The 26053-nt window shown below is 40.7% G+C and overlaps 2 protein-coding genes across 2 annotated transcripts; one reads left to right on the forward strand and one right to left on the reverse strand.

Annotated features, from left to right (window-relative positions):
* The first annotated feature begins 5486 nt into the window (after nucleotides 1–5486).
* On the forward strand, nucleotides 5487–6698 carry rxfp3 (relaxin family peptide receptor 3). The gene has a single exon (XM_070924615.1). It carries the CDS (start codon nucleotides 5487–5489, stop codon nucleotides 6696–6698), a length of 1212 nt encoding a protein of 403 aa, XP_070780716.1.
* A 3035-nt stretch (nucleotides 6699–9733) lies between these two features.
* On the reverse strand, nucleotides 9734–24397 carry slc45a2 (solute carrier family 45 member 2). Its single transcript, XM_070924614.1, has 7 exons — nucleotides 23926–24397; nucleotides 21779–21955; nucleotides 17453–17820; nucleotides 14761–14904; nucleotides 12147–12270; nucleotides 11403–11608; nucleotides 9734–9955 (listed from the first exon to the last, which is right to left on the reverse strand). Exons 1-7 carry the CDS (start codon nucleotides 24395–24397, stop codon nucleotides 9734–9736), a joined length of 1713 nt encoding a protein of 570 aa, XP_070780715.1.
* Between the last annotated feature and the right edge of the window lie 1656 nt (nucleotides 24398–26053).

The following is a 26053-nucleotide window of genomic DNA, read 5'->3' on the forward strand; positions in this document are numbered from 1 at the left end:
AGATTTGGGTGTTATGTTAGAAGCAGCTAACGTAGCCTGGAGCCTCAAGCTGAAATAAGTAGCGAGCTACAGAGGTCCAGCAAACACTTCTTTCTAACTTCACGTCACCAGATTTTTTTCAAACTTGTAGTCTTCAGCCCCACCGATGCAGACTCAAGTGACATCACTTGAGGTAATTTATCAGACTTCACGCAGCTCCCTCTGGAGCCACAAAAGTCTTTTTTCAGCTTTTTTCACATGATGTGTAAAATTGGTGGATTTCCCCTTTAATTTATCATCATCTGTCCAAATACACAAATCATCGCTTTAATTTCAAACTATGCAACCAGTGCATGAACATACACACATTTTTAGAAACATGTTCTACAAATATGGCAGTGAAGGAGGTGTCAAAACTGGTATGCAGGAGTAGGAGGCTGCTAAAATCTAAAAAGAATAGTTTGATTATACATTTATTTGCTGAGAGTTAGATGAGAAGATCGAGAAGTTACTGTATCTTACTTTTCAAAAAAACCTCATCTAGAATTGTTTTGGTCATGGTCTGCTAGAGTTGAATAATAAGACTCTTGGCTGAATGTGTTTTTTAAATTTAATTTAAGTTAATTCATTTTAGAGACATGGCTGACTTGTTCTTGGCTTATATTACTGTGAGTTGCTCTGAATGCCTGAAAAGGTTATTTCACAATCTATACCAAGGCAACTATAAAACAAGATATGAGGTGAAGGGATAATGACAATGCCATACACTAAAAACACTGCCCAGAAGTGATAAAGCATTTCTGTCTCTGTCTGTTGGTTAAAGGATATTATTTTTCATATTGAGTCTGCCAACACCAGCCTACACTTCTGTATTCAAGGACATCTATTCTCTGCTCTGTTAACAACGTCGGTTTGACCTAATTACAGGTGGCCTTTGTGCCCGGCTGTCTTCAAAAGAGTGACAGCTGTGGAATGCCTGTGTGGAGTTTCTATATGAGGGGTGTGTCTGCAGGACTTAGAAATGAGGCTGATAAGGAAGACAGATACCAACCAAACTATAGCAGATGTTTGATTTGGAACTGGAGACGCAGTAAAATCTTTTTCATAAACCCATAGTGTCATTTTGAAACACCTTAAACAACCGTATGCTTCAACTTATAGTGGATATTAGACCTTGGATGAAGTGTAGTAGTGACTGCAGGGCTCGTTCAATACACTTATAACAGCTCCATCTGTTTTCTGGTATGTGTGCAAGCTGGTGGCTCCAACAGCTGTGCTATGACTACCCAGCAGTTAGACTGGAAGATATTACACCACGCAGGGCGCCACATAGATCAGCACTGGAAGAGAACATTGCGAGTTGTTAAGGCAGTGTTTAATGTGTTTCGTATCCTCCCCTGTTCCAATCAATGTGTAGAGTTTTTGTAATTTGCATGATTACCAATAGAGGTCAGCAGAACACCTATGACAACAGCCTTTTTAAAATACTGAACGCACACATTTGGACTTAATCAGTGATGGGATGTAACAAAGATACATTTACTTAAATACAGCTTGAAGGTACCATTTTATGCTATTTTATACTTCTACTCCTCTTCATTTCAGAGGGAAATTTTGTACTTTTTACTCCACCACATTTATTTGACAGCTATAGTTGCTCATTACTTTGCTGATTAAAGGCTTCAAAAAACGTAAAATGTGGATATACATTTTGATGCATTGTTATACAGTGTATTTAACTACCCAAAAGTATATAAAATAGTTTTAATTAGTTCCTCCTCAACAAGATTTAAAATGAAAATGCTGTTAATATGTTAGAAATAATATAATGTGTAATAATTGAACTGCTTACATAATGAGTTTTAAATAAAATGAATACAGAACTTGTAACAGAGTATTTTCACTCTGTTATTGTTACTACTCTGAAGTACAGGATCTGAATACTTATTATAATACTTATACATATATATTGTTTTATTTCACAGTGGTTATTCTGAGCTAAATTGCATGGCCAGTACTATGATCTGACTTCTATTACATCTGTTAGTTTAATTGTTATCAACACCAGAAGTAGCATAAATAAATGATTGCAATCAGTTTCATGTGAACCAGACCCATTTTTGGCAAAGGGACATTTTAGCTTTTAGGAGGCTGGGTGGATAAATATAGTGTGGATGCTGCAACTATCATTCTCGCTCTGTAAAGTCATGACATCAGCTGTCATGTGAAGATATCCTTCAAAAGCACAAGGATCAAGAAACCATTAGTGGGATGGCAGGTGGTTATGACTGGATCAGATACCAGTTATAGTGGAGGCATGTATTTTTCCCCCTCAGTGCTGCAGAGGTTCATGGGGGATCTGACATGTTGATTACTGCAGAAGATTTGTGCTATAAAAGCCCGACACAAAGGGCAAAATGTTATGCTGGAAGGAACATTACACAGATGATTACATGAGTACACAGAGTTTCTTTTCTTTCATTTTGATTCTCACAAATAGAAACTGGATGAGGGACCAAACACATCAGAATGGAGCGAGTTCATGTCCTGCTGACTTCCTGTATAGTGAACAAAGATTTGATTTATTTTTCACTCAGCTATCGTCACCACTGATGAGACACCATTTCGCTCGCGTGATCCTGCCTGACTTGTCAAAATGAAAAGACTTTCACATTTCTTATCTTTATTCTGCAAGGGAACTACAAGCCAGTAATTCGCTACCTGACTATGAAGAAATACTTTATGTGAGTGGAGTTGTTGTTTCCTTTCATTGCTCCAAGCAAGCACTTTGAGACGTCAAGAGCAATTACAAGGCCTCCCAAAAGTATTTGACCTGAATGTCAGGAGGAATTTGTTAAAGTGAATGGCTCGTACATTCCCTGTAAGTTCAATGTATGAGGCTCTATCTTGTTGAGAAAAAACGAAAATAAAAGTAAGCAACACAAACATCTTTGCCAAGTGCTGGAACCACTTCGGTTAGCTCTCCTCAAGGTTAGTTGCTGCTCTTGACTTTGGATGAACAAAAAAACTTTGTTAGTATACATGTATTCATCTGCACCCTTAAAGCTGAATTTCTAATTAATGGGCCAGGGATTTGCTTGTGCTAGTAAAATGTGTCTGAGGCTCTTGTCTCATTTTTCCTCTTTATACTGTATCTAATATTACAATGAGAGATTAATTTAACCTCCTAAAACCCAAGCTCTATCTTAATTTCTCTTTGCTATTTGGGCTTATTGGGACCTGATAAGTATAAAAATTAAGCATCATCTGTTGACATGATGTGGTTCTGCATATGGGGACAATTTTGAATTTCCATATAAGCAGAATTAAGTATTATGGTATAACCCAAAATGTGATGTCCACGCATGTGGATGCCAGGTCTTAGGAGGTTAAAGATGAAAAGATTAAATATAATTTTCTCAAATGAAGAATGATTTCTTTGCTGCTGAATAACAGAGATATGATCCATAACCACAGCAAACTGGTCTTACAAAAGAGACTGAAGTGGATGAGAACCTTCATAAAAAGACGTCTCCTCTTGAATTAGGATTGACAGGTTTTCACATAAATGCCCATTTCAAAATGTACACAATTAGCTTTGAATTGATTTTAATAAGCTATGTGGTCATTAAATGTTTTCAGCTCTCAAAGGAATAACACACCTGAATCTCTGACCAAACTGTCTGTGGAGTTGCATTGTGGGTAGTGTAGGCGCCAAGCTTTGACAAGAAAGAAAAATGCAGGTCGTAGCGGTGCATCAAGTGCTTCTCAAGCTGCGGAGATGCTGGTAGGTGGATGTTACCTTCGGACAGCGCCATGCTAGCTGTTTACCCCTGTTTCCAGTCTTTCTGCTAAGCTAAGTTATCTGGCTGCTGGCTGTAGCTAACATGACTGAGTCTCAATCTCCTCTAACTCTCAGCAAGTACAGTAGTAAGCGTATTTCACTAAATGTTGAAATGTTCTTTTACATTTAGCATTTTTGGTTTCAAAGCTTTTCTCATTCAGATCATGTAGCCAGCTATGATGAAATGATTTGTGCAATATGAATGCTTGCCTGGCATATCTTACTAACTGTGTACCTCATTAATAATAGTAATGACTAATAGATCCCACTGGTATCTTCTAATTTAATCACAATCTAATTTACGCTCCTCTTTTCACCTCTCTTCTCCAACTCTTTGTAGGCTCTGGTCATGATGTCCCCATCTTCCTTCTACTCTTCATTTCACCTGTCATCCTCCGGTTGAATGATTTCCCCTCATCTTAACCTCCATGCACCCCGTTTCATCTGTGCCATCCAGACAGGTAAGAGTAGGCTACTGACCCTCAGCCAGGGTAAAGTGGGATCAATAGGAAGTAAATTAAAAGTAATGGATGGGACAGACCATAAGTCAGCTCATGAAAGCTTTTAGCGTTTGACAACACCTTCGACCTTTACTACACTTGAATATAAATATTTATCTGTGTGTGTCTGAGAGGCAGTGTGTGTGTGTGTGGGTGGATGAGTTGCACATTAGAGAAATGTCCTATAAGGTCAGTACGGTGTATCTCCACAGTCGATTCAACAACAGTGTGTTTATGTAGGAAAACAAATTTAATCCTAACATTTTGTATTGTTTTTGTAGAGTGGCTGACTCAGCCCGTCTGAGGCCAACTCATTTTCTAGCATGTATTGGGCAGCCTACATGGCACTGCATCTCGTTTTATCCACTGGAAGAGACCCCTAGAGGGCACTATCACGTCTTCTTGCACAATGGGACCACCATAGAGGCACTTAATCATGTTTTATCTACCGTAGGGGTACCCATGGGCACTTTATCATGTTTTATTTATATATAGGGGTACCCATGGGCACTTTATCATGTTTTATTTATATATAGGGGTATCCATGGGCACTTTATCATGTTTTATAGGGGCATCCATTGGCACATCATGTTTTATCTATATTGAGGGGCATCCATGGGTACTTTATCATGTTTTATTTATATATAGGGGTATCCATGGGTACTTTATCATGTTTTATTGGGGTATCCAAGAGGGTACTTTACCATGTTTATCTACCATAAAGAGGGCATTTTTCCGGCTATACATTTTTATGGATTAATCTACATGAAATGAATATCAGGATGGATGTTTTTCACATGGTCTTTAATCAGAACCAAGGACAGCGCCAGACTGCGCCTTATAGCGCTGCGTCAGGACGCCCTTTTCACACTTGGAGAGCTGAGACGCACAGAGGAAAGCTCAGAGCAGCACGGCAGCCTGACGAGGAGCTCTGTCACCTGTCAGGAATGCACAGCAACTCTTACGGTTATTTTGCGTTTATTTCCTTTAACAGAAAACCTAGGCTGCTTTTAAGTGTGTATTCAGGTTTATGTGTTACTTGAGTAACACGGAGGCTGGCGCAAGAACCTAAAACCCAAGGATTTTCTTTATTTCTCCAAGAGGTGAAGCATTTGGATTTATGGGCATGACTTTTGTAAACATCCTCGGGGATTAAAGTTAAAATGTCTGGAGAATGTACCGATACTAATTACGAGGGCTCAGCGGGGACAGTCAACTTCAGCTGCAATTTCAACACGACCAACAGTTCCTATGGCGACTACGTCCACCTGCCAGACTTGGACAAAACAGATTTTGTGGGGGATGGCGCCGCAGTTGTGAGGGTTATCATCTCTGTCATTTACTCGCTGGTTTGCGCGCTGGGTCTGGTTGGGAACTTACTGGTCCTGTACCTAATGAAGTCTAAACAGGTGTGGAAGAAATCCTCCATCAACCTTTTCGTAACGAGTTTGGCTGTGACTGACTTCCAGTTCGTCCTGACTCTGCCGTTCTGGGCGGTGGAGAACGCGCTGGACTTCTCGTGGCTTTTCGGCAAAGCAATGTGCAAGATCGTTTCCTATGTGACCGCTATGAATATGTATGCCAGCGTGTTTTTCCTGACTGCCATGAGCGTGGCGAGGTACTGGTCGCTCGCCTCTGCGCTCAAGGGCAGGCGGCGGCGGCCGCACTGCTGCTCCGCGCGGTGCATCACCGTTTTGGTCTGGTTTGCCGCTGTTTCCGCCGCTCTGCCGCACGCGGTTTTCTCCACAACCGTGACAGTTTCCAATGAGGACCTGTGTCTCGTCAAATTCCCGGAAAGCAACGGAACCGCACAGTTCTGGCTGGGACTCTATCAATCTCAGAAAGTGCTGCTGGGGTTTGTGGTGCCACTGGGCATCATCTCAGCCTGCTACCTGCTCCTATTGCGCTTCATCACCTCCAAAAACATCAACACGTCGAGCGCCAAACGACGCGCCAAAGTCACCAAGTCTGTCACCATCGTGGTCTTATCCTTTTTCCTCTGCTGGCTGCCCAACCAGGCTCTGACAGCGTGGGGCATCCTCATCAAACTCAACGTGGTTCATTTCAGTTACGAGTACTACACCATGCAGGTGTACGTCTTCCCCGTGTCCGTGTGCCTGGCGCACTCCAACAGCTGCCTCAACCCCATCCTGTACTGCCTGATGAGGCGGGAGTTCAGGAAAGCGCTGAAAAAACTCTTCTGGCGGATGACTTCGCAGACCATAAGACCGATCACAGCCACCACAAAGCAGGAGATGAACGAGCATGGGCACGTCCTGCTCCCCGTCAGCGCGCCCGAGGAGCCCGCTGTGGTGTTTTATCCTCCGGGGGCTGTTATGTTCAGTGACAGAGATCTGCCACAAAACAGCACTTAGTCTTAAGTGCCACACGGACAGGGATTTTATTTTTTAGTCCTTGTTGATTGGTATTTATATGCATTTATGTTAATTGCTCCATTTCTTGCCCCGCAGCTGAGCTCAAGTTGGACCTACATGATTGAAAAGGTGAGAAAGGAACTGAAATGGTCACATACGATATCTGTCATTTTGTACTTTTCTGGTCTTTATAATGAAAGAGTAAAAGACATTTCTCTCGTGCATACAAATATACAGTATTTTGAATGTTCTAAGTCTGTCTAAAAATGTAAATATATATGATATATATATATGATATATATATATTTTTTTTAATGTGAAAAGTAAAGTGCATCTACAACATGTAGTATGTTTGTGTGTAGAAAACACTCAGGTGCTCAGTGAGGATGAATAATATCCAAATAATACACCACTGCAATCTCTGGCCTCATGGTACATTAGGTAAAGATGATTCCAATGAGCTCCACCACACAGTGAGGTACAGATATTAAATTAAACTACCTTAATCTCAAAATCCTTTATTTACCAATTGTTATTTGCCATTAAAGCACAAAGTGCAAATGCACACTAACTTTAAATGTCGAGTTGTTTTTTCAGAAACACATTTAATTGGTCAAATCACAACCAAACACAAAGGGAATTTAAACAATGCCTTCATTACTAGTGTCTGCATGAATCAACCCATCTATCATTTCTTTAAAAGCACATGTAAACCATTAATTACTATTGAATTAATGGAGAAATTAAGAGCGTTTAATGGATACAATGATGTGTTTTTTGATTTCTATAAACATGCAGCACCATTAGCCACCTATACGTGTTGTCATGTGCAGGAAGTCAGGGGGGTTATCTGTCACTTATATTTCATGTATTCACGACCATTTGTGATTTCTGAGAAACCAGAACAACTTCAGCAACAAATACTAGTTCTTTCAATTAAGTACAATTTAACAGCAGTTGGATGTCAGCGATGGATGAGTCTGCCTGTGGGAGTTGACCCTCCACAGTCACATATTTATGCACAGTTTACAGCTGAAGGTTGTCAACCTGGATAGATAAAGGGTTTGTTTTTTTTTAAATTGGCACTCTGCACTTATAGAAAGTTTAACTGTACAGGATTTAATTAATTGCTGGATTCAATACTTTCTTGGTTCAAAGAAGAGAGAATTTCAGTCCTTTCTCCTCCTGCTGCCTCCAAGCCTTGGACAGAGTTGAGCCCCGCAGGAGTCTGACAAACCCACCGAAACAATCAGCACCCTGAGATAAATACCACATTGAATCTTTTAATTAATCATCTAAAAAAACAAAGGGACTAATTTAAGGCACATACCGACAAGGCGAATCGCCCCAGGACCGGGGTATTAAATTGGTACATAAGAGCGATCTATCATGATTTTAAATCTGGCACCCACAGTGCACACACACATCGGTTTAACACACACAGAGAGCATTTCATCTCTCAGTAAAATCCCTTTTGGGGGAATAAAAATGACGAGTCAAAATCATGATTAGAAATTCAAATGTAACAGTGTGTATTCCTCAAGAGATGAGCTAATGCCTCCATTGATGTCCCAGGGCGCCGGAGAGAAACCCTTTGATGTGTTTTGAATTTTTAGGAAACAGATATTCTGTGGAAGTTATTTTGTTGTCTACCTCAATTTATTTGTTTTCAATCGATTTACATATGAAAACACATTTAAAAAGTGTCACAGTCTCGGCAATAAACACCTAGAACCTGTGAAATGCGGTGGCTTCAAACTGTCTCCTGTGGATGTCAGTACATCTCAAGTGAATAACAGACGGAGTCAGAATAAGCTTTGAAAACAGAGAACTACTGATCTCCTTCCTTACAAAGCCTGGAGGCAGAAACACAGAAATAACGAGAAGCAAAGAAGGATAACTGATGTTTCTCACTGATGTTCCAGTGAAAGAACTTAAATGGGGGACAAAGAATAATGAGGCCCATTGGCTACTACACATTGGTCACTTTGGTTGTGTTACATCAACTTTGACTTGTGTTGCATAAAAAATCTTGATTCCCCCCCCCCCCAAAAAAGGTTTAGATACCAAGTTAAAAAGTCTTAAAAACACTCCCTCGTTGCAAAAATGTTGGAAGAAGTTGGAAGAAAATACTCGTCGTAACAGTATCTCCACGAAATAACTGCACCCGACCAAGAAATAGTCCAGCACTTAACCTGCACCCACTAAAACTACAAAATGTCGTTTATACACTTTGGCTTTTGTACTTTAAACAAACAAGATGTACACATTAATTAGCAGGCTGGTAGGCAGATTTTGTTATCTTTGGACGAAGCCAGGCTAGCTGTTTCCACCTGCCTCCAGTCTTTATGCTAAGCTAAGCTAATCACCTGCTGGTTCTAGCTCGATGTTTAGCGTATAGCAGTGGTGGACGGTACATAAGTACGCTTTTGAGGTACTAATACTTGTTCAGTTTTATGCGACTCTACACTTCTTGTCCACTACTTCTCAGAGGGTGATACTGTATTTTACTCCACTACATTTATCTGACAGATTTAGTTACTGGTTACTTTACAGATTAATTAGATTTATTATTAGCCAGATTTATTTTGTGACCTTTAGTTTTAGCTCCACCTCAACCAGCTACAACAGTAAAATACTACTTATGCATCCATTCATCTGTACTAGCAATTTAATAATGTCATAATCATACTTATGTATTTTTACGTAGGATTTTTGATGCAGGACATTTACATTAATGTTTACTCAAGTAAAGGATCTAAACACTTCTTCCACCAGTAAACATGAGAGTGGTATCGATCTCCTCATCTAACTCTCAGCGGGACAGCAAATAAACATATTTACCAAAACTGTTCCTTTAATATTAAAGCGCCACCTGGCTCCACCACTGCTGACAAACCCTACAAGGAGTCATGACTGTCACTCAAATGGTTACATATGTGAAATGAATGGAATCACAAAGACATTTTAAGGATATAATAAAGAATCTTTATTTATTAAAACAATACAATTAAAACACTTTTATATAAGCAGAATCATTCCACATATCTGATAAAGAGGGCGATGAAGATGCAGCCGAACAGGGACACGGTTGAGGCCGAGAGGACCACCACAATTACACTTCCTGCCAAGTTGACCAGAGCGCCGAGACCCGCGCCCACAATGATCTGAGCCAGCTGGACCATGCAGGTGAGCGCGGCACAGTCCACCCCGGTGCCTCGCGGACTTTCAGTGCTTCCTCGCAGCTTCAGTTGTTCCTGGAAGCACAGCGGGTAGGAGGAAGGGATACAAAATATATTTTGTATCACCAGAAATGTCCATGGCAGAAAGCAATCAGCAGTTTGGTAAACAGATTTAGCTCTGGAAAATATCAAGAGATCACCTCATGAATATTTTCTCATGAGTATCTGCATTTTTTTTAATGACAACTTAATGAGGTATTGATTGAGCAAACCAGTAAACATCAAAACTGTTATTGAAAAACAAAGTGTTTTTCTATCACCAGTTGATTTCTGAACTATCGCCTAAGGGAAGATTGTCAGTTGTCAAATATAATGTTCTGAATGGGAACAATTTGGTTCAAAATTACAATAAAGAACATGGTCGCTTGTTCATTCAGTAAAATCAAGTTATATTTTATCCAAAGCCCATAAAACGAAATTGAAAATGTCATTTTGTTCCAAATCTGTGTGAGTTGGCAGAGTATTAAATATAAACAACACAAATTATTCAAGAGGTCGTATCCACGTCTCCTGGAACCCCCTGCTGCTAAAAGTGCTGCGTTCAAGAGCAGCCTCCAGCGTAACAGTGCCTGTAACAAGGGAACAAACTAGTCTACAGGCTTTTAAATCTGAATGTGTAACTGATTGACAGACCACTGCTATGATTTGAAACATTTATATTGTTTAACTGTTTATTTTTAATTTAAGGGCCCTGGACTTCCTGGAAAGCATTATTGACACTAAGTGAATTATCCTGGAGTGATCAAGTAAATTTAATTAAAGGGGCACTAAACCAATTTTACACATGAAGGTCTTCCACAACGAGTCCTACTCAACCTGTGCAAACTGTTGAATGATGTCTTTTGTGGCTTGGAAGGGAGCTTTGGCTTCAGACAACAAATGTATAACAGAAAGCCTGTGATTACCAGGCATCCAGGGTTTTTACTAAATGACTAAGAAATATCTTATTTCTGCTTTGATTTTAACCTTTCTTCTTTAAAATCTGTCTTGTCTGAGTCCTCCAGCTTAAATGTGAAAAAAAAAGCTGTTATTATCTCCCCAGCTCATGGCGTCTTCGTTTGTCTTGTTATTTCTTTCCCACAGTCCCAAAGATATTCAGGTTCAGGCTCACATTGGAGAACCATAACATATGTTAATATCTGTTTGATCTATAATATATATTGAATCTATACATAGCTTTGTTTTTGGTTGATAGACTTGTAAGATGTCATGTTGGGAGAGGACCCTGTGAGGCTTTCAGTGAGGCAGGTCTGAGGACTCCTCTAACTACAGAGCCACCTGTTGGTAATAAGTTGACTGACACTCATTGTTGGTCAAGTTAAAAGGACTCAACCATGAAACTGAAAGCACACCGAGGAGGGCAGAGCTTTGGTTGTACCCTGGCTCTCTTTTTCTTGTTTTCTTCTACTCAAATGCATCTCAACCCTTAAAAGAGAAAACAGTTCTACTGCCAGCCCAGTACCTCCTCTTCACGCTGATACTCCGCTATCAGGTTGAACGGGATGGTGTAGAGCGTGCTGGACATGACGCCGAACACGCTGCAGAGGATGAGCGTGGCGATGATGTTGGGGAAGAGGCCAATCAGGCTGGTGCCCATGCCGAACACAAAGTAGCCCATGAAGTATAGTCCCTTCAGACCGATGTACGGGAGAAGGAAACGCTGCACATCTGGAAACACACACACGTCATGCATATAGTTACAGAGATCAATTCTACTTGAAGATCACAAAAAAACACAGTGAAGTGTTTATGCAGATTAGATATTGGATAACGTGACAACAGCTTCGTCTTTTATGGTATGGCTCCTCTAAAAGATATTATCATAAACATTTTAAAACCCTCCACAGCATACATTAGATTTGGTACAGTTGCGCTCTTTCATTTCAGAGCAGCGATGTACGAAACAAATTTGCTCAGCATCCAGAGCCAATTTCAACACACGCCCTGCATGCGTCTGGGAAAACATGCGTGTTTCCTTTGTGCAGAGCCATCTAATGAATGGCTGAAGCACACTACAACCTGTGGGTAGGATGCAAAAAACTAAAAATCAGAAGTGGTAATTGCTCACTGCTATCCGTTACCCTGCACAAACTCGTCAAGTGCTCTGTGTCATTCACAGAGGAGCTAATGATGTCAGCGCAGGACACAGTGATGTTAATGGATGCTGGCTGTTAAAGACACACCCATCACTCGCATGGTTACTCACAGGAGTAGAGAGCAGATGACACAGCATTAATACAAAGTCCCCAGCAGCCCACTTCTACTCCTCTCTCATATGTGGCGTAGGCTGTAGAGTTATGGTCTGCGTAAGGATTTCCCTTGTATACAATCTGCCAAAAAAGTGAAAAAGAGAGAAACAATCTGATGAAGAGAGTCAAAATACATGCCACTGTTTCCAGGAGGGAAACAGTAAAGCCAAAGAAGCATAAAAGCTGAGGAGATCCAATATAGATATGTAGGGGGTAAAACCTATGATTTAATTAAAACAATGTATTTGAATGGCAGATGTGCATTTAAAGAACCAATCACTTCATACAGTACTGTGGGGTGGAACAGGGCTGCAACCCAACCCTCTTCAGCATATATATATATATAAATACGAACAACGGCAAAAATCCACAGCCCCACAGTGTGACTATACACACTGAGGTCAAACATGTGATGTTTGCTGATGACCTGGTTCTCATGTCTCCCTCCAGAGGGGGCTTACAGCAGAGCCTGGACATTCTCCACAAGTTCAGTCAAACATGGGCACTAACTGTAAATATGGAAAAGACCAAAATATTGACCTTTCAAAAACGATCCAACTCTCTGAAACATAAATTCACATTAGGAAATATAGAAATTGAGCATATAAAACATTATACATATTTAGGCTTGAACATCAAGTCCACTGGACATTTTGGGCTGTGAATGAGCTGAAGGAGAAGTCAAGAAGAGCTTTTTATGCCACCAAAAGAAAAATTCAGATTGATATTCCAATAAGGACCCGGCTCAAAATTATAAATACAGTAATAAACCCAATAATATCATATGGTAGTGAAGTGTGGGGTTCACTAACCAGCCAAGATCTGCCAAAATGGGAAACAGACATACACATAGCCAATAAAACCCAATAAACTAGGGCTTCAGGGCAGACACCAAACAATCTTACCCAACCAAATCACCTCAAAACAAAACAAAGATTATATCAAATATAATACGAAACTACCAAATCACAAAGTACAATAGAATTCTATTTGACCCTAAACAGAGAGTACATGGCGGCAGAGTACCTGAGCACTGTGACTGAAAGAAAACGTGGACACAGAAACATGCCTTTATTATGTTGTATTTTATATGACTGTTGGTATTTGTATACTCTTTATATTTATTGCATTATCTGTCAATGTTAACCATTTTCTGTACTGCTTTGGCAAAATAGGTTTCTGATCCGTTGGCCTCCCTCTTTTTAATACGTGCTTTCATCTTTTCTTTCCTATAAAAAGAAGCAAATTCAAGCTCAACAGGGAGCCACTGACTATATATTTCTTATCCCTGATAACAATGCCTGCTATTTTAGATTGCATGTTTGTGCATGTGGTCTTAATGAACCATGGCAGTGACTACGGTGTCGTGTTGTGAGGTGCGTCCTTTGATCAGCATGCACACCATGACACTGTGAAGCATTCATCATTATTACACATGTCAATGGGTGATTGCACACAACAACAGACTACTCCCCCACCTTCACCCTCTGTCTGCCCCCACACAAACATATAATTATATAATTAAAACATGTTGCAGCTTGTTGTTCTTTTACCTTTAATGTTGAGTCACATTCAGGGCTGCAACTAATGATTAATCAGTTGATCATTTCTTTGATCAACTGTTTACTTATATAGGATTCTGCTTGAAAAAACCTGTTGTAAAGTGTACAAATTCTATCCTAAATGAACTGGATAGCACTCTCATTCTCTGTATGATAAATATGAAGCTGTGTGGTTGGCTTAACTAACAAGCTGTATCTCTTTAGCCTTTGGACAGAGCCAGGCTAGCTGTTTCCCCCTGCTTACAGTCTTTATGCTAAGCTAAGCTAAACATCTAGCTCTAGCTCCACATTTAGCGTACAGAGATGAGTGGTATCAATTTTCTCATCTAACTCTCGTCAAGAAAGCAATCAAGCAGGGCTGCAATCAATTATTACTTTCTCAATGAATGGATCAGTTGTTTTGTCTATAAAATGCATTGAGTCTGGTTGGGTACCCTTGTTGCACTTCATTCTTCATCTCTCTCCCCCCTTATTTCCTGTCACCTGTCCACTGTGTGTGGAAAGATACAATGAAAAAACCTTATCACAGAGTCCCAGAGCACATTTTTGACACACACATTTTGAATATTTTGTGTGACCAACACAAAATTATTCAATTTACAATCATATAAAATAGAGAAAAGCTGCAAATCGTCACATTTGAGAAGCTGTAACAAGCAAATATTTGGCCCTTCTCTTTGAAACATGACTCATGAAACAATTAACTGATTATCATAATAGAAATCTATGAAAGTGGAGAGTTAGATGTGATGTCAGCAACACAGTGCACTAAGAGGTCACTAATTACTGCAATTCACCTCAAATCTGCCAAACTGACTGGAAAATAAGCAGATATTAGGAGCTATACATAGCACTAGAAAAGACAGAAGGCAGTGACGGGGAACTACAATGTGAAATTAACCTCTTTACCTTCTTAGTCACAAATGGGTTTGATTTTTAAATCTATAGCACTGATTGGTTTGTTTGTTTTTTAAATGGTATCCACATGCAGACACACTCAAATCAATACCTGTCCCATGAAATCGGTGAAGAAGAGCATATTGCAGAGGAAAGCCGTCCATCCCAGCAGATGGCTGACACACAGGCAGCGGTAGTGGTTTGGCATGTTGTTGATAGTTGTCATCAGCGACCTGAAAGTCATCCTCTTCTGGGCCTGTAGATACACACAAACACCACAGACATCAGTGTCAACAGCTAAACCACTGACATTATTTAAAAAATACGAAAATAAAAGAGCTTTTCCTCTCACAGCACTCATTACTCTCCTGGTATTTCCCTGCTCGCCCACGGCTGATGACAGTTCAAAAGCTTCAAATTGTGTGCACCATAAAGACCTTAATTACAATGACTGAAAGGAATCAACATAAAGATCACAGACTCAAGGGCTCTGCTCAAGGGTTAGAGACAGGAGACGATGAGGACAAACCTAAAAACAAGTCAAGTCAAAAACAATCAATCATAACATCCTATAATAGAAATATTATGATTTATAGACAGCATTAAGTACGACCGGTTATGAGGTTGCAATCATCTGACTCATACTTCTGGCAATACAATAAAACATGGTCCATTGTTTCTTCCTCTCCACTTTGCATTATTATGCTTTTCACATAGAGAGAACTGTTTAGATCAGTATGATCATCCCTTAATCTTGTTATGACCCTCTCCTCTTTCCCGTTTCGTCCTCCACACCCCGCACTCCCAATTAATGGGTTATTTTTAGAGCGATATCTTTGTTCCATTTATTCTGCCACATCTTCAAAGCCCATTTTGCTGCTTTAAATCATTCCCATCGACTCCAACATGTGCACAGACCCACACAAACCTAACAGACAGATGCATTTGGTGAATTCTGAATAATGATTGTAGTATTTCAAACAATAAATCCTCTCTACTCCTGAAGTTGCAAAATTTTAAACTCATTAATGCTGCACACGAATCTGTCAAGCCTGACTCTTCTACCCACTGCAAGGCAATAACCACGGCCATCATCTCACATGTGAAAACAGATATATCATCGGTAAATCTCTTCCCACACTTGACATTAAACTCAGGGATTACTACTGCTGCTGTTCTTCTACCTCTCTTAGGGTCTTTAGAACCACCTGTATAAATAACCTCAGTAATTCCTTCTGATGTATGAATTAAAGATCTAAGATATATCTCAATAACCAAGCAGGTATAGCTAGCTAAAAACTCATTCTAATAGTCCTAACATAGAAATATAAACAGTATAGGTTGTTTAAAGAGATTATTTCCCCTTCTCAACATGGTACAGTCTGTGATTCCTCTTCTATAACACCCATTGGATGGTCTCACTTCCTGTTTGGCAGTTTGAACCAGCAGGTAATATGGATGGGAGCTCATGCAACAAACATTTGAAGCTGAATATGACCAATGAATTAATTTGAATGCACTGGATTATTTCATTAACAATGTGAATGATGACAGTATGCACACTGAATCAGGTTAGCATGCTATACCAACATGTGCTCCCTATGCTAACATAAGTCATCCACAGAGACCTGGTGGCTACACAACCACAGTAGGACTATAGATATATTGTGCCGGGTTAGCACCGCGACAATTCCCATTTTCCCTGTTGTAAGCTTCAAAGCGACTTATTATTTAGCGACGTATTTTTAAAGGCCAAGCTAGCGGCATGGCGTTAGAGGTGGCAGTGTTGGTCAGTCCACCACTTTCAAGACTGAAATATCTCAAGAACTACATGAGGGAGTGCCATAACATTTTGTACAGACTTTCATGGTGCCCAGAGGATGAGTCCTAATGGTGTTGGTGATCTCCTGACTTTTCTTCTAGTGCAACCGTGAGGTCACCATTTTTGTTTTTTTAGTGAAATGTCTATTGGAATGACAGCCATAAATTGTAGTACAGATATTTATGTTCCCCACAGGATCTATTAGGTATAACTCTAATGACCCCTTAACTTCTTATCTAGCATGATCCGGTTACATTTTTTATTTGTCCACTACTTTGGTTTGACTGAATACCTGCAAAACTAATGACCTCATGATTCCCTCTCAGCCTCAGCTGTTCTTTGTGTTTAGTACAAGTATTCTTCTCTAAAGTCTAGCTTGAAAACAGCTTTTCTCAGACCTGATGTCTCAGGGAAAGGTTGGACCCTGAGGCTAGACCACATGGGAACCACTGACATACAGTACTGTATTCAGTATCGGGTTGCTCCAGGGCCAACATTAAAGTCTAATATCACACCACCTTTATGACTGCTCCATGGGATCAAATGAAAATATTCCATTTTTATACACATTTTCCTGTAATTCATGAAGAACATATTAAAAGTTATCATCATCTGTCGAATGGTTAACTCTCAGAAGCTGCAGCACGCTGCCGTACTCTCAAAGCTTGTGTCTGTTGCCTCAGATAATGTTTTATGTAAGAATAGAAACACACCATATTGTTCATTGTTCTAATTCCAACCAATTAAGGCAACTGAACTTTCATTTCACCAGCAGTTAGACTACATTACAAGTCAGTCTCTCTTCTGCACTGCGGCATTAAAGTCTACCTGTGACCATGACCAGGATGAGCGGTTTAGAATGGATGAATAAATACATACAATTTGTATTCCACATTATTTCACCACCTGTAAGTTTTTTATATGTACATATGCGGTAAACTAATCGTATCCTCAGAGACTGTTTATTCCTGACATCACATACCTCCTTGTTTGGCTGCTTGGCACTGGAGGTCACTGAGTTGGCCTCGCCCAGAGCAGAGAAAGACCTGGGCCTGAGATCTGGGACAGATGCAGGGACGACAGGAGAGACGGGCTCTTTAGCCAATGCTCCGTAACCATTGCTGTGGGAGCTCAGTAGGCGGAGGGCGCTGGGAGGTGAGGGGTCAGAGGAGGATGGCTCCTTGCCCAGAGGCTGCTCTGGAATACTGAAGAGGTGCACAGTGAGGAAGATGCCCCAGGTCAATGCTGAGAAGAAGTAGATGACTTGGTACTCGGAGCCCAGCAGCTGGCCGATGGTAGAGTGACCCCAGTCCATAGCTCCCACCAGGTAGCCGAACGCTCCACCCAGACCTGTAATACACAGCTGCAAAGATTAAACCACTACGTAGACAAAAAAGTGGAGCCAGAACCTTCTCTGTTGTAAAATGCAAATGCAACATCACCTTTTAAGTTGATATGACTTATTAACAAACAGTTGCATATGTACACATCCAGCAGTTATGGAGAAAAATTACGACGCTATGAGAGCTGCGAGAATGAACCAAAACAGTAAAGTTGCGGGCCGGACAGATAAACAATGAGCTGAAACTCATTATAAAGCATCAACGTACAAAATATACCTCAGAGTCACAGCTAGAGGGGGGGCACATAATTAATAATAATAAATGCCATGTGAGTATAAAAGAGAAGATTACCCATAGATTAAATTATTTGTTTACTTTCAGCAGTGCAGTAAGACAGCTAAGTGCTTTAGACAATATGAGTAAAACTCACCCGTGACACTCTAAAGGATACGCAGTTATAGATAATGGATGGATGGATGTGACCCATGAGGAACTAGCCACTTACATGAAGGCTCACCAACTGCACTCAGAAGGGAACACAATTCTGCACCCAACATGTGCTTTGGTGCCGTGTTAAATGTCACATCTCGCTCTGTTCTCACTGGCTTTCATTAAGAGCACAGCCTCTTCTCATTACTATAAAAGGAAAGTTAAATGCTGAGGCCTGACAGCGTTAAGAAAACTGAGAGACTGATCACTCTTATAAACATTTCAGGAAGCGAAGCTAAATGAACACAGCTTTATGTCGTTGTCCTGCATGTGACATAATGTGGACAGATGGACAGAAAACCCTCACTGAATCTGCACCGCTTTGAGTAAACAGCCTGTTTGTTAGTATGCAACACAGAACATCAAAAAACAAAGATCATGTTTTGTTCTGTTTCTTTAACATTAAAGGAGACAATCATGCGCTGGAGTATAACATTGATGCAGGTTTGTGCGGCTCCCACGGAAGAAATACTGTCTTCTGCAGTTGGTCACCTGAAATGGAGGATATTTTTCTACATTACAGCAGCTGGCAGGTAAAGTAATAACTTCAGGGGCAACGCATCACTTGTGTCTGCATGACTGGAACATTGTTATTGGCGTGCTGCATCAAACACCCTTCTCTGATTCAAGATCCTTCTGGCTTTTCTTTATGTCATCAATGTCAGCCTAAATGTGTACCTTTCTGCCCCTGCAATAACTCTTTTAACTCTTTTCACTTTTTTATTGCAGCACAGTGAAACAGAGATATCACAGAGGAACTGTGGACGGTCTCAAAAGTATACACAGAGAGATTGAAAATGTGAGAGATTTAATACCAGCAAGGTTCAATTTGATGTAAATCGGCTATCAATTAAACTGAAGTGGTTTCACCAGCAAAAATAGTTTTCTGCAAGGCTGAATGAGCTCAAGAGAGAGGGCCAAGCAGTTCATATGCATTAATAGAAACAGCCAAAACAATAAACTTAAAAAAGTACGTCTTTATTTGAAACAAGCCTGTGATTAGGCTAAATGAGCTAAACGGTAATGTGAGCATGCTAACATGCTGATGTTGAGCAGGTTAAATGTTTACCTTGTTCACCACCAGTGTTCAGTATGTGTACAGACATCTATCTAAATCCAGCTGAACTGAATCACCATGTCGCTGACTAATGGTGAAGACCCACTGAACTGACTGAATTCATTTTCTTATGGGCCACGAGCAAATCGCTTTACAAGGCATTGTGGGACTCCAGGTGACGCAGGACTCCAGGTGACGCGGGACTGACCAGCGATGAGAAAAATGGAAGGGGTTGAAAGTTGACAAACTTCAACTTTATGCAAATTAGGGCAACACTTTTGAAGAACAACTTGCTTGTAGAGGGTAAAAAAGTCATTAGGATTCATCCTCCGGGGAAAATGACCATTTGTACCAAATCTCATGGCAATCCATCCAATAGTTAAGTAAAGATATTTCTGTTAGGACCAAAGTGGTGGAGCGATCGATCAACGTTGCAACATTGCCGTCCATGGAGCCGAGCGGCTAACACGACTAGTAATGACTTGAAAATGGTTCCGTCTGTTTTTTGTGTCCAGCTTGCTTTACCTGTCGCTGTAGAAAATGACTCATGAAAGATCTGTTGTCTGTCCAGAAGAAAATGTAGCTGTGAAGGGGCTGTGAATAGCATGGCAACTGGCATTCACTCCCCAATTTCAGAGAATGTGATTAGAAACACTCGCATGAAATGAAGGTACATGAATCGCAGAGAAACACACAACAATTCTTGCTCCCTCCTCCTCAAACCTCACATACCAGCGGTGGCAGGGACGTCTAAAGAGTCATGTGCCTGGTATCTGTCTCTCTCAGCCCAGACCCATGACTGCAGCACATGACTAGCTCAGGGCTGGATTACTGCCTGACTAGCATGCTCACACCACCCGGTGCCTGCTGACAGCTGAGTGCACCACTGATGCTCACGCCGAAAACATCATCTTGCCCCCCAAGCAGTGTATGACAGAAATACTTGCTCGATCTTGTATATTTTTAGACATAAGTTATGGTGGTTTACAGAAGGGGTTTGAAAGAAAGAAATAATCTAAATATGGCGTATCTCTCATGCATGCTGTATAAGGTGATAAAGCATGCAATCTTCGAACCTAGGAGGTGTAATCCACCTACCACTTAACAGAACAGTCCAAAACTGTTTCCAGTGCTGCCTTTCATAACTGTTAGAAAGTCTGAGGAGACTTGGACCACTGGATTGCAAATTTGTGGTTTTTACAATTTGCCAAGTGGAAAGCACTCACTTTGTGCTTTAAATAGAGAATAAGGTTTTGGAGGATCTGCCAAATCACAGACAGACACATTAGCTCAAATGGAAAAAAAACCTGACTCACTTCTGAATGCGTCCATAAGTGGCCTTTCTTACAAAGAAAACATCAGGAAGACGCAGTTTTGTAAATGTAAATGTTTCTCTGTAATTCCCTGAGAGACTTATTATAAAAGGTACCACTTTGTTGCATTTGGTTATTCTTAGTTGAGAAAACAACATGTTTTTTTCACCTGGGGACATTGTATTGGCAAGATTTCAATTAACAAATTAGTGAAAGAATTGTCTAAAATGTGTGTGTTTGCTCATTCAGAGTTCTGTTTCTGTAATTTGCCAATACGGAGCAACATTAGCATTTATTTGTTGTCTTTTTTGTGTCCCCCTGGTGAATATAAGTTACTCCTGAGGGAAATATCTGGATTTTTAGCTGCTAAATGCTTCACTATATTCACCAACTAGTCTCCAACTGTCTGTCCGCTGTTTGGTGCTGAGCAGGTACAACACTGATGAGAGCGATGAGACTTGTTGAGGGCACAAGTGGATAAATGTACACACTCAGAATTTGGACACACAATACGTTAAATATCAAGCACTATATACACGAAAATAGGGAATGATTTTGGACACAGCCACATAAGTTACACTCCCTTGCTGTGAGAAATACTCTGGCACTTCCCCGTTTCCAGTCTTTATGCTAATCTTCATATACTTAGGGTACAAAAATGAGACTGGTCTCAATCTTCTCACCTAACTGCAAGAAAGCTGCCATCCACAGTCTTTCTGAACATGCAGACAGCACACAGACAGCAACACAGATCAGGGAAACGTTCACACGTTCCTCCCACCAGCATGCACTCAGTCCCGCCAGAAGAAGATCCAGTTTAACTCAGAGAATCACTGCCATAGACCATTAGTATGTGTTATGTGAGTTGTTCAGCTGCAAAATGATCACAAGGCAGCTATTACCACTGAAACTCGCAACAACCAATGCTGATTAATTGAAAGCAAATCCATCAAGATGCAGCTGGCAAGGAAATATTAATGATGGAAATAAGCATAAAGTAAACAGTAAGGCAGTGAGTATTGAAGCACAGTACAATAACAGCGTGTGTGTGTGTGTGTGTGTGTGTTCATGTGCTTGTGTATGTGTGTATGGTCTGCATTACACACCTGTGAGTAGAGCATGGTAGTGCAGACCTCTTTCCTTGTCTTGATGTGAGCACACATCAAACAGGTAGGCCTTGATGGGCCCGTCGATGAAGTCTGCAGCGAAGTCAAACAGCACGACTCCGAACATCACCACCACTATGGCCCATATACTCCTCAATGACCTGTCGCTGACTAGAGCTGCAAAGCAGAAGCATCTCATCACTCTTCAAGCACTGCAGCCAATGATAACAATATTAAGATACCTCCACATCAATACATTACTTTCAGTGAACTTGAAGTGCCAAATTAGAAAGTAGAGCAGGAAAAAGCGTCCCAGTGGAACAGCACACAGCTTGAAAACAGTAAGAAACTTTTTCCAAGCAAACCAATTATGTCAGGTATTATATTTCAAACCTGACTGTGTGATTTTAAATTCTGTGTTCTGTGATAAAAATATATCACAAGCACAACACCTGTAATTCGAACACAATGAAGTGGATTTGATGATACATATAAGAGATGTGGGTGCGTTAAGAACGGAAAGAACAATATAACAGCCTACTATATACTTATATACTTATATACTTATATTCTAAAATAGATGTGCCCGAGCTGAGAGACATTTCATGGAGTTACAGAACATCACACCTCTCTGTCGCTCTGCCTTCGGCTTTACATGAAGTTTGAACCTATCTTTCTCCAGCTATCAAACAACAAGAATAGTATAAAAGGGCAGTTCTCTGGGCGATCAACCTGAAGCTGTCCATCTTTAAGGTTAGAGGGCGGTTACAACAATGCAAACATTATGTCACACGATTCCTGTGGCATTCACTTCAACCCTGAGAAACATGGGGAGCTAATCAGCTTAACCCGCGTACGCCAAGAGAAAGAAATACTTTACTTTACAGGTCCAGAGCCTGTTTAATAGGAACTTAACCAACAATATTTCAAACAAGCTGAATTTGACTTTCTTTTGATCCAAGCCCCAGATTTGGAATAAGGGTCCTTTACTTTGTATGATTTACAGTTTCAAACCACAGCTAGAATAAATACACATTGTGTTGCTCTGTCTCTTGTAAAATTGCGTGGTTTCGTTATGAAATAGAACCCCTCTGATTGTACACTAGGTGCCAATCATTTTCTCAACCTGATGATTGTTATTTGCTAAAATATGCAGAGATGTGTAGCAGACTGGTAAAAAATGTGTGTTTGTAGTATTCATTGTCCAGTATAATGATTACTCTAATTATACTCTAATCAAATGACATGACTGAGGTATTGAGGATGACGTATTTCAAGCCCCATGATTAAAAGTTTCCAGGGCCAACTGTGAAAAGCAAGAGTGGGAGAAATTATCACTGAATATGTACTTAACCTCACACTGATACTGTGAAGCTGTAAGTCTCAGCAGTGAATCAGCTGATGTGGCTACTCTGCAAAGAAAAGTGTTTTTCACTCAACTCTTTCATCTTTTTGTTTTAAAATAAAAGGTCACACATTCTTTTGCGCAGGGATCTTCTCGTGACGCTGCCTGGAGCCTGGCGGCTTCTTACGAAACAGTTTACGAAACAATTTTCTCAGTCATGCCTGATCACCTGTCTGTTGCCAGTGGGCATCGGCTCAGGACCACGCTACCAAGTCACACATTTAACTTCAGTCACAAGTTAAAAGTGTGAGCATAAGAGCCCTTTTTTTTCTTTATGGATGTGTCACTTTTTCCCTCCTGAAATCTGTGAGCGAGCAGACACTGATACAGTTCTGAGCCTGACGCTGTAAAAGTCAAAGAGATAAGGGAAAGCTTGACAGCCAAAAAATATAATTATAATAATTGTATCAGTGTGAAAACAATCCTTTTTAATTCACAAGCGTAAATGGCAGGTAAAAGCTGATGTTCTTCGAGGGACAACAAAGCCGTGTACGAAGAACTGGAACAGTTAATGCTCACATCCTGACAGAAACGTAAAGACAAAAAGTCACCATTATTATATTTCCAAGCAAAACGAGATCAAGCTGATGCCAGATGTCAACAGTATGTTCAGTTTTTGTTTCTCTGAGTTGGAGAGAACAGATTATTATACTGATGATTATTTATTCTATCTTATTCCCTCTGGATCAAAACAAGAACTCACTTTCTGACAAGACCAAAAATTCTCCTTCCTATCCCTCACCTGAGATGACAGCATCTCCGTTCAGGAACAGGGTGATTCCCAGCAGCATGAGGACGCCAAGGGCCAGGATGTAAGGCCTCCGCCGGCCCCACGACGAGCGGCAGTAGTCGCTGGCCGAGCCGATGATGGGCTGGAGCAGGAAGCCCAGGATGGGGCTGATCAGCCACACCAAGCTGTACAGGCTGCGGGGCAGGCCCACACTCAGAAGCACCGGCGTGACGAATGCGGCCTCCACGGCATAGCAGAATTCCCTTCCAAACATGACCATGCTGTGGAGGATAAGACGGCCCCGCGAGAGCCTGGGGGGCTCCACGGCTCCGAACACAGCACTCTCCACACTGTCTATGTAGTCCTCTTTTGAGCCAGTGTAGTCTGTTGAGTACTGGTGCAAAGAAGCGCTGATGTGTTTGCCAGGCTCCGTGAGCCGGCAGGGTTGGGGCCTCACAGACTGGTCGTCTGATAAAAGGGTCATGGTTGAAAGAGGGGAAAGAGGGGCAAAAGGAGAAAGGGAAAAGGAAAAGGAGAGGAGGGAAAAGGAGAATGGCAAGGGAGTGAAGGGGAGATTTAGGTAAAAAGAGACAAAAACAGAGAGTACGGTAGTGTTTCTCTCTTAGCCCGCCAGGTGATGGTTAAATGGCCAAATGCCCAATCCTTGCAGTGGTGCTCAGCTTGAGCTAATCCTCCTCTCTACTGCATAGCTGAGCAATGAGTCCAAGATCCAAACAGCTTTACTTTACATGCAAAAGGTCTGCCTCCTGGTCTGGGACTCAATGAAGAAGAGAGGGAGAGGGGAGGAGAGAAAGAAGTGGGTGTATTTAATAGATTACTGAGAGTCTCTTCCCCTTCTTCAGCCTTCAAAATACTGTAGTAAAGGCCCGAGGCAGTTCATGGGAGTGTATGTGAGGAACAAGGAGAATGTAAGTGTGTGTGATGTGTGTGGTAAAGCGGGTCATTTATTCCATTGTTTCCACAGTCACTAATGATTAGCCAGTAGTACAGTATTTATTTCTTCATGACCAGTTACTCTTCTGGAGGGAGGTGGGTGCCACCAGACGTAATTCATTTGACACATTTAAACACTTACTTACAAAGTTACTAATTAAATTAGTGTAAGTGTTATGCAAATGGAAAAAATATATAATGAAGTAGTAAAAACATATTTAAATGTGCCATTTAATTACTTAATGGCATTAGAAGTTAATTACTTGACAACTATGATTTTTTTAATGGACATGCAAAGTTATTAAAAATAAGGTATTATGTTTTTTGTTGTTTTGTGTACTAATGACTTCCAATAATGAATCTCACAGTTCGGCTTTGCCATTTGCAGTTTCTGTTTCATCCTCAGTTTAATTTGTACTTTAATTCATCTTTTTTTGTTTTAAAGTCATGCTAGTGGGGTGGCTATATGGATGCAGATGTCAGCCTGTCGGTCCACCAACTATTCGATGGATCGGCATAAGATTTTGCACAGATATTCATGTCCCCCAGAGGATGAATCCCTCTGATTTTGGTGATCCCCTGACTTTTCCTCTCACGCCTTCATGAGGTTGACATTTGTGGTTTTGAGTGAAACGCCTTGACAACTATTGGATGGACTGCCATGACATTTGGTACGCACAGACAACTCATGTTCCCCTCAGGATGAATTCTGATAACTTTGGTGATTTCCTGACATTTTATCTTGGACATCATCAGGTCAAACTTTTAATTTGTCCAACACTTTAATGACTAAATACTTGCACAATTTATGACATTCCCATCAGCCTCAGCTGTACTTGCTAATTAGCAAATGCTAGCATGCTAACACTCTAAATTGAGATGATGAAAATAGTGAACATTTTACCTGCTAAACATCAACACTCAAGAATTATCATTGTGAGCATACTAGCATGCAGATGTTAGCATACAGCTCAAAGCACCACGGTGCCCAAGTTTAGCCTCACAGAGCTGCTAGCATGGCTGTAGATTGAAAAACAATTGAAAATTTGAAAAACTGAAAATGATACGGACGGCTCACTCCAGTCTCTATAGCTCAATAATTGAAAGGTTGCAGGTAAAATGGAAAAGTGGCAAAATTGAAGACTAAAAAAACTGGTTTGTGAAAGGAAACTCAGCCTTGTCAGCC

This window comes from Enoplosus armatus, chromosome 18, assembly GCF_043641665.1.
Source record: "Enoplosus armatus isolate fEnoArm2 chromosome 18, fEnoArm2.hap1, whole genome shotgun sequence".
Classification (NCBI taxonomy): domain Eukaryota; kingdom Metazoa; phylum Chordata; class Actinopteri; order Centrarchiformes; family Enoplosidae; genus Enoplosus; species Enoplosus armatus.

Bases quoted from the DNA above. Each gene is read 5' to 3' on its own strand.
- rxfp3 (XM_070924615.1), top strand. From the start codon at position 5,487: ATGTCTGGAGAATGTACCGATACTAATTACGAGGGCTCAGCGGGGACA.
- slc45a2 (XM_070924614.1), bottom strand. From the start codon at position 24,397: ATGACCCTTTTATCAGACGACCAGTCTGTGAGGCCCCAACCCTGCCGG. The intron at 21,956-23,925 runs GTGAGGGATAGG...TCTGCTTTGCAG, and splicing joins CGGAGATGCTGTCATCTCAG to CTCTAGTCAGCGACAGGTCA. The intron at 17,821-21,778 runs GTGTGTAATGCA...TGTGTATTACAG, and splicing joins CTACCATGCTCTACTCACAG to GTCTGGGTGGAGCGTTCGGC.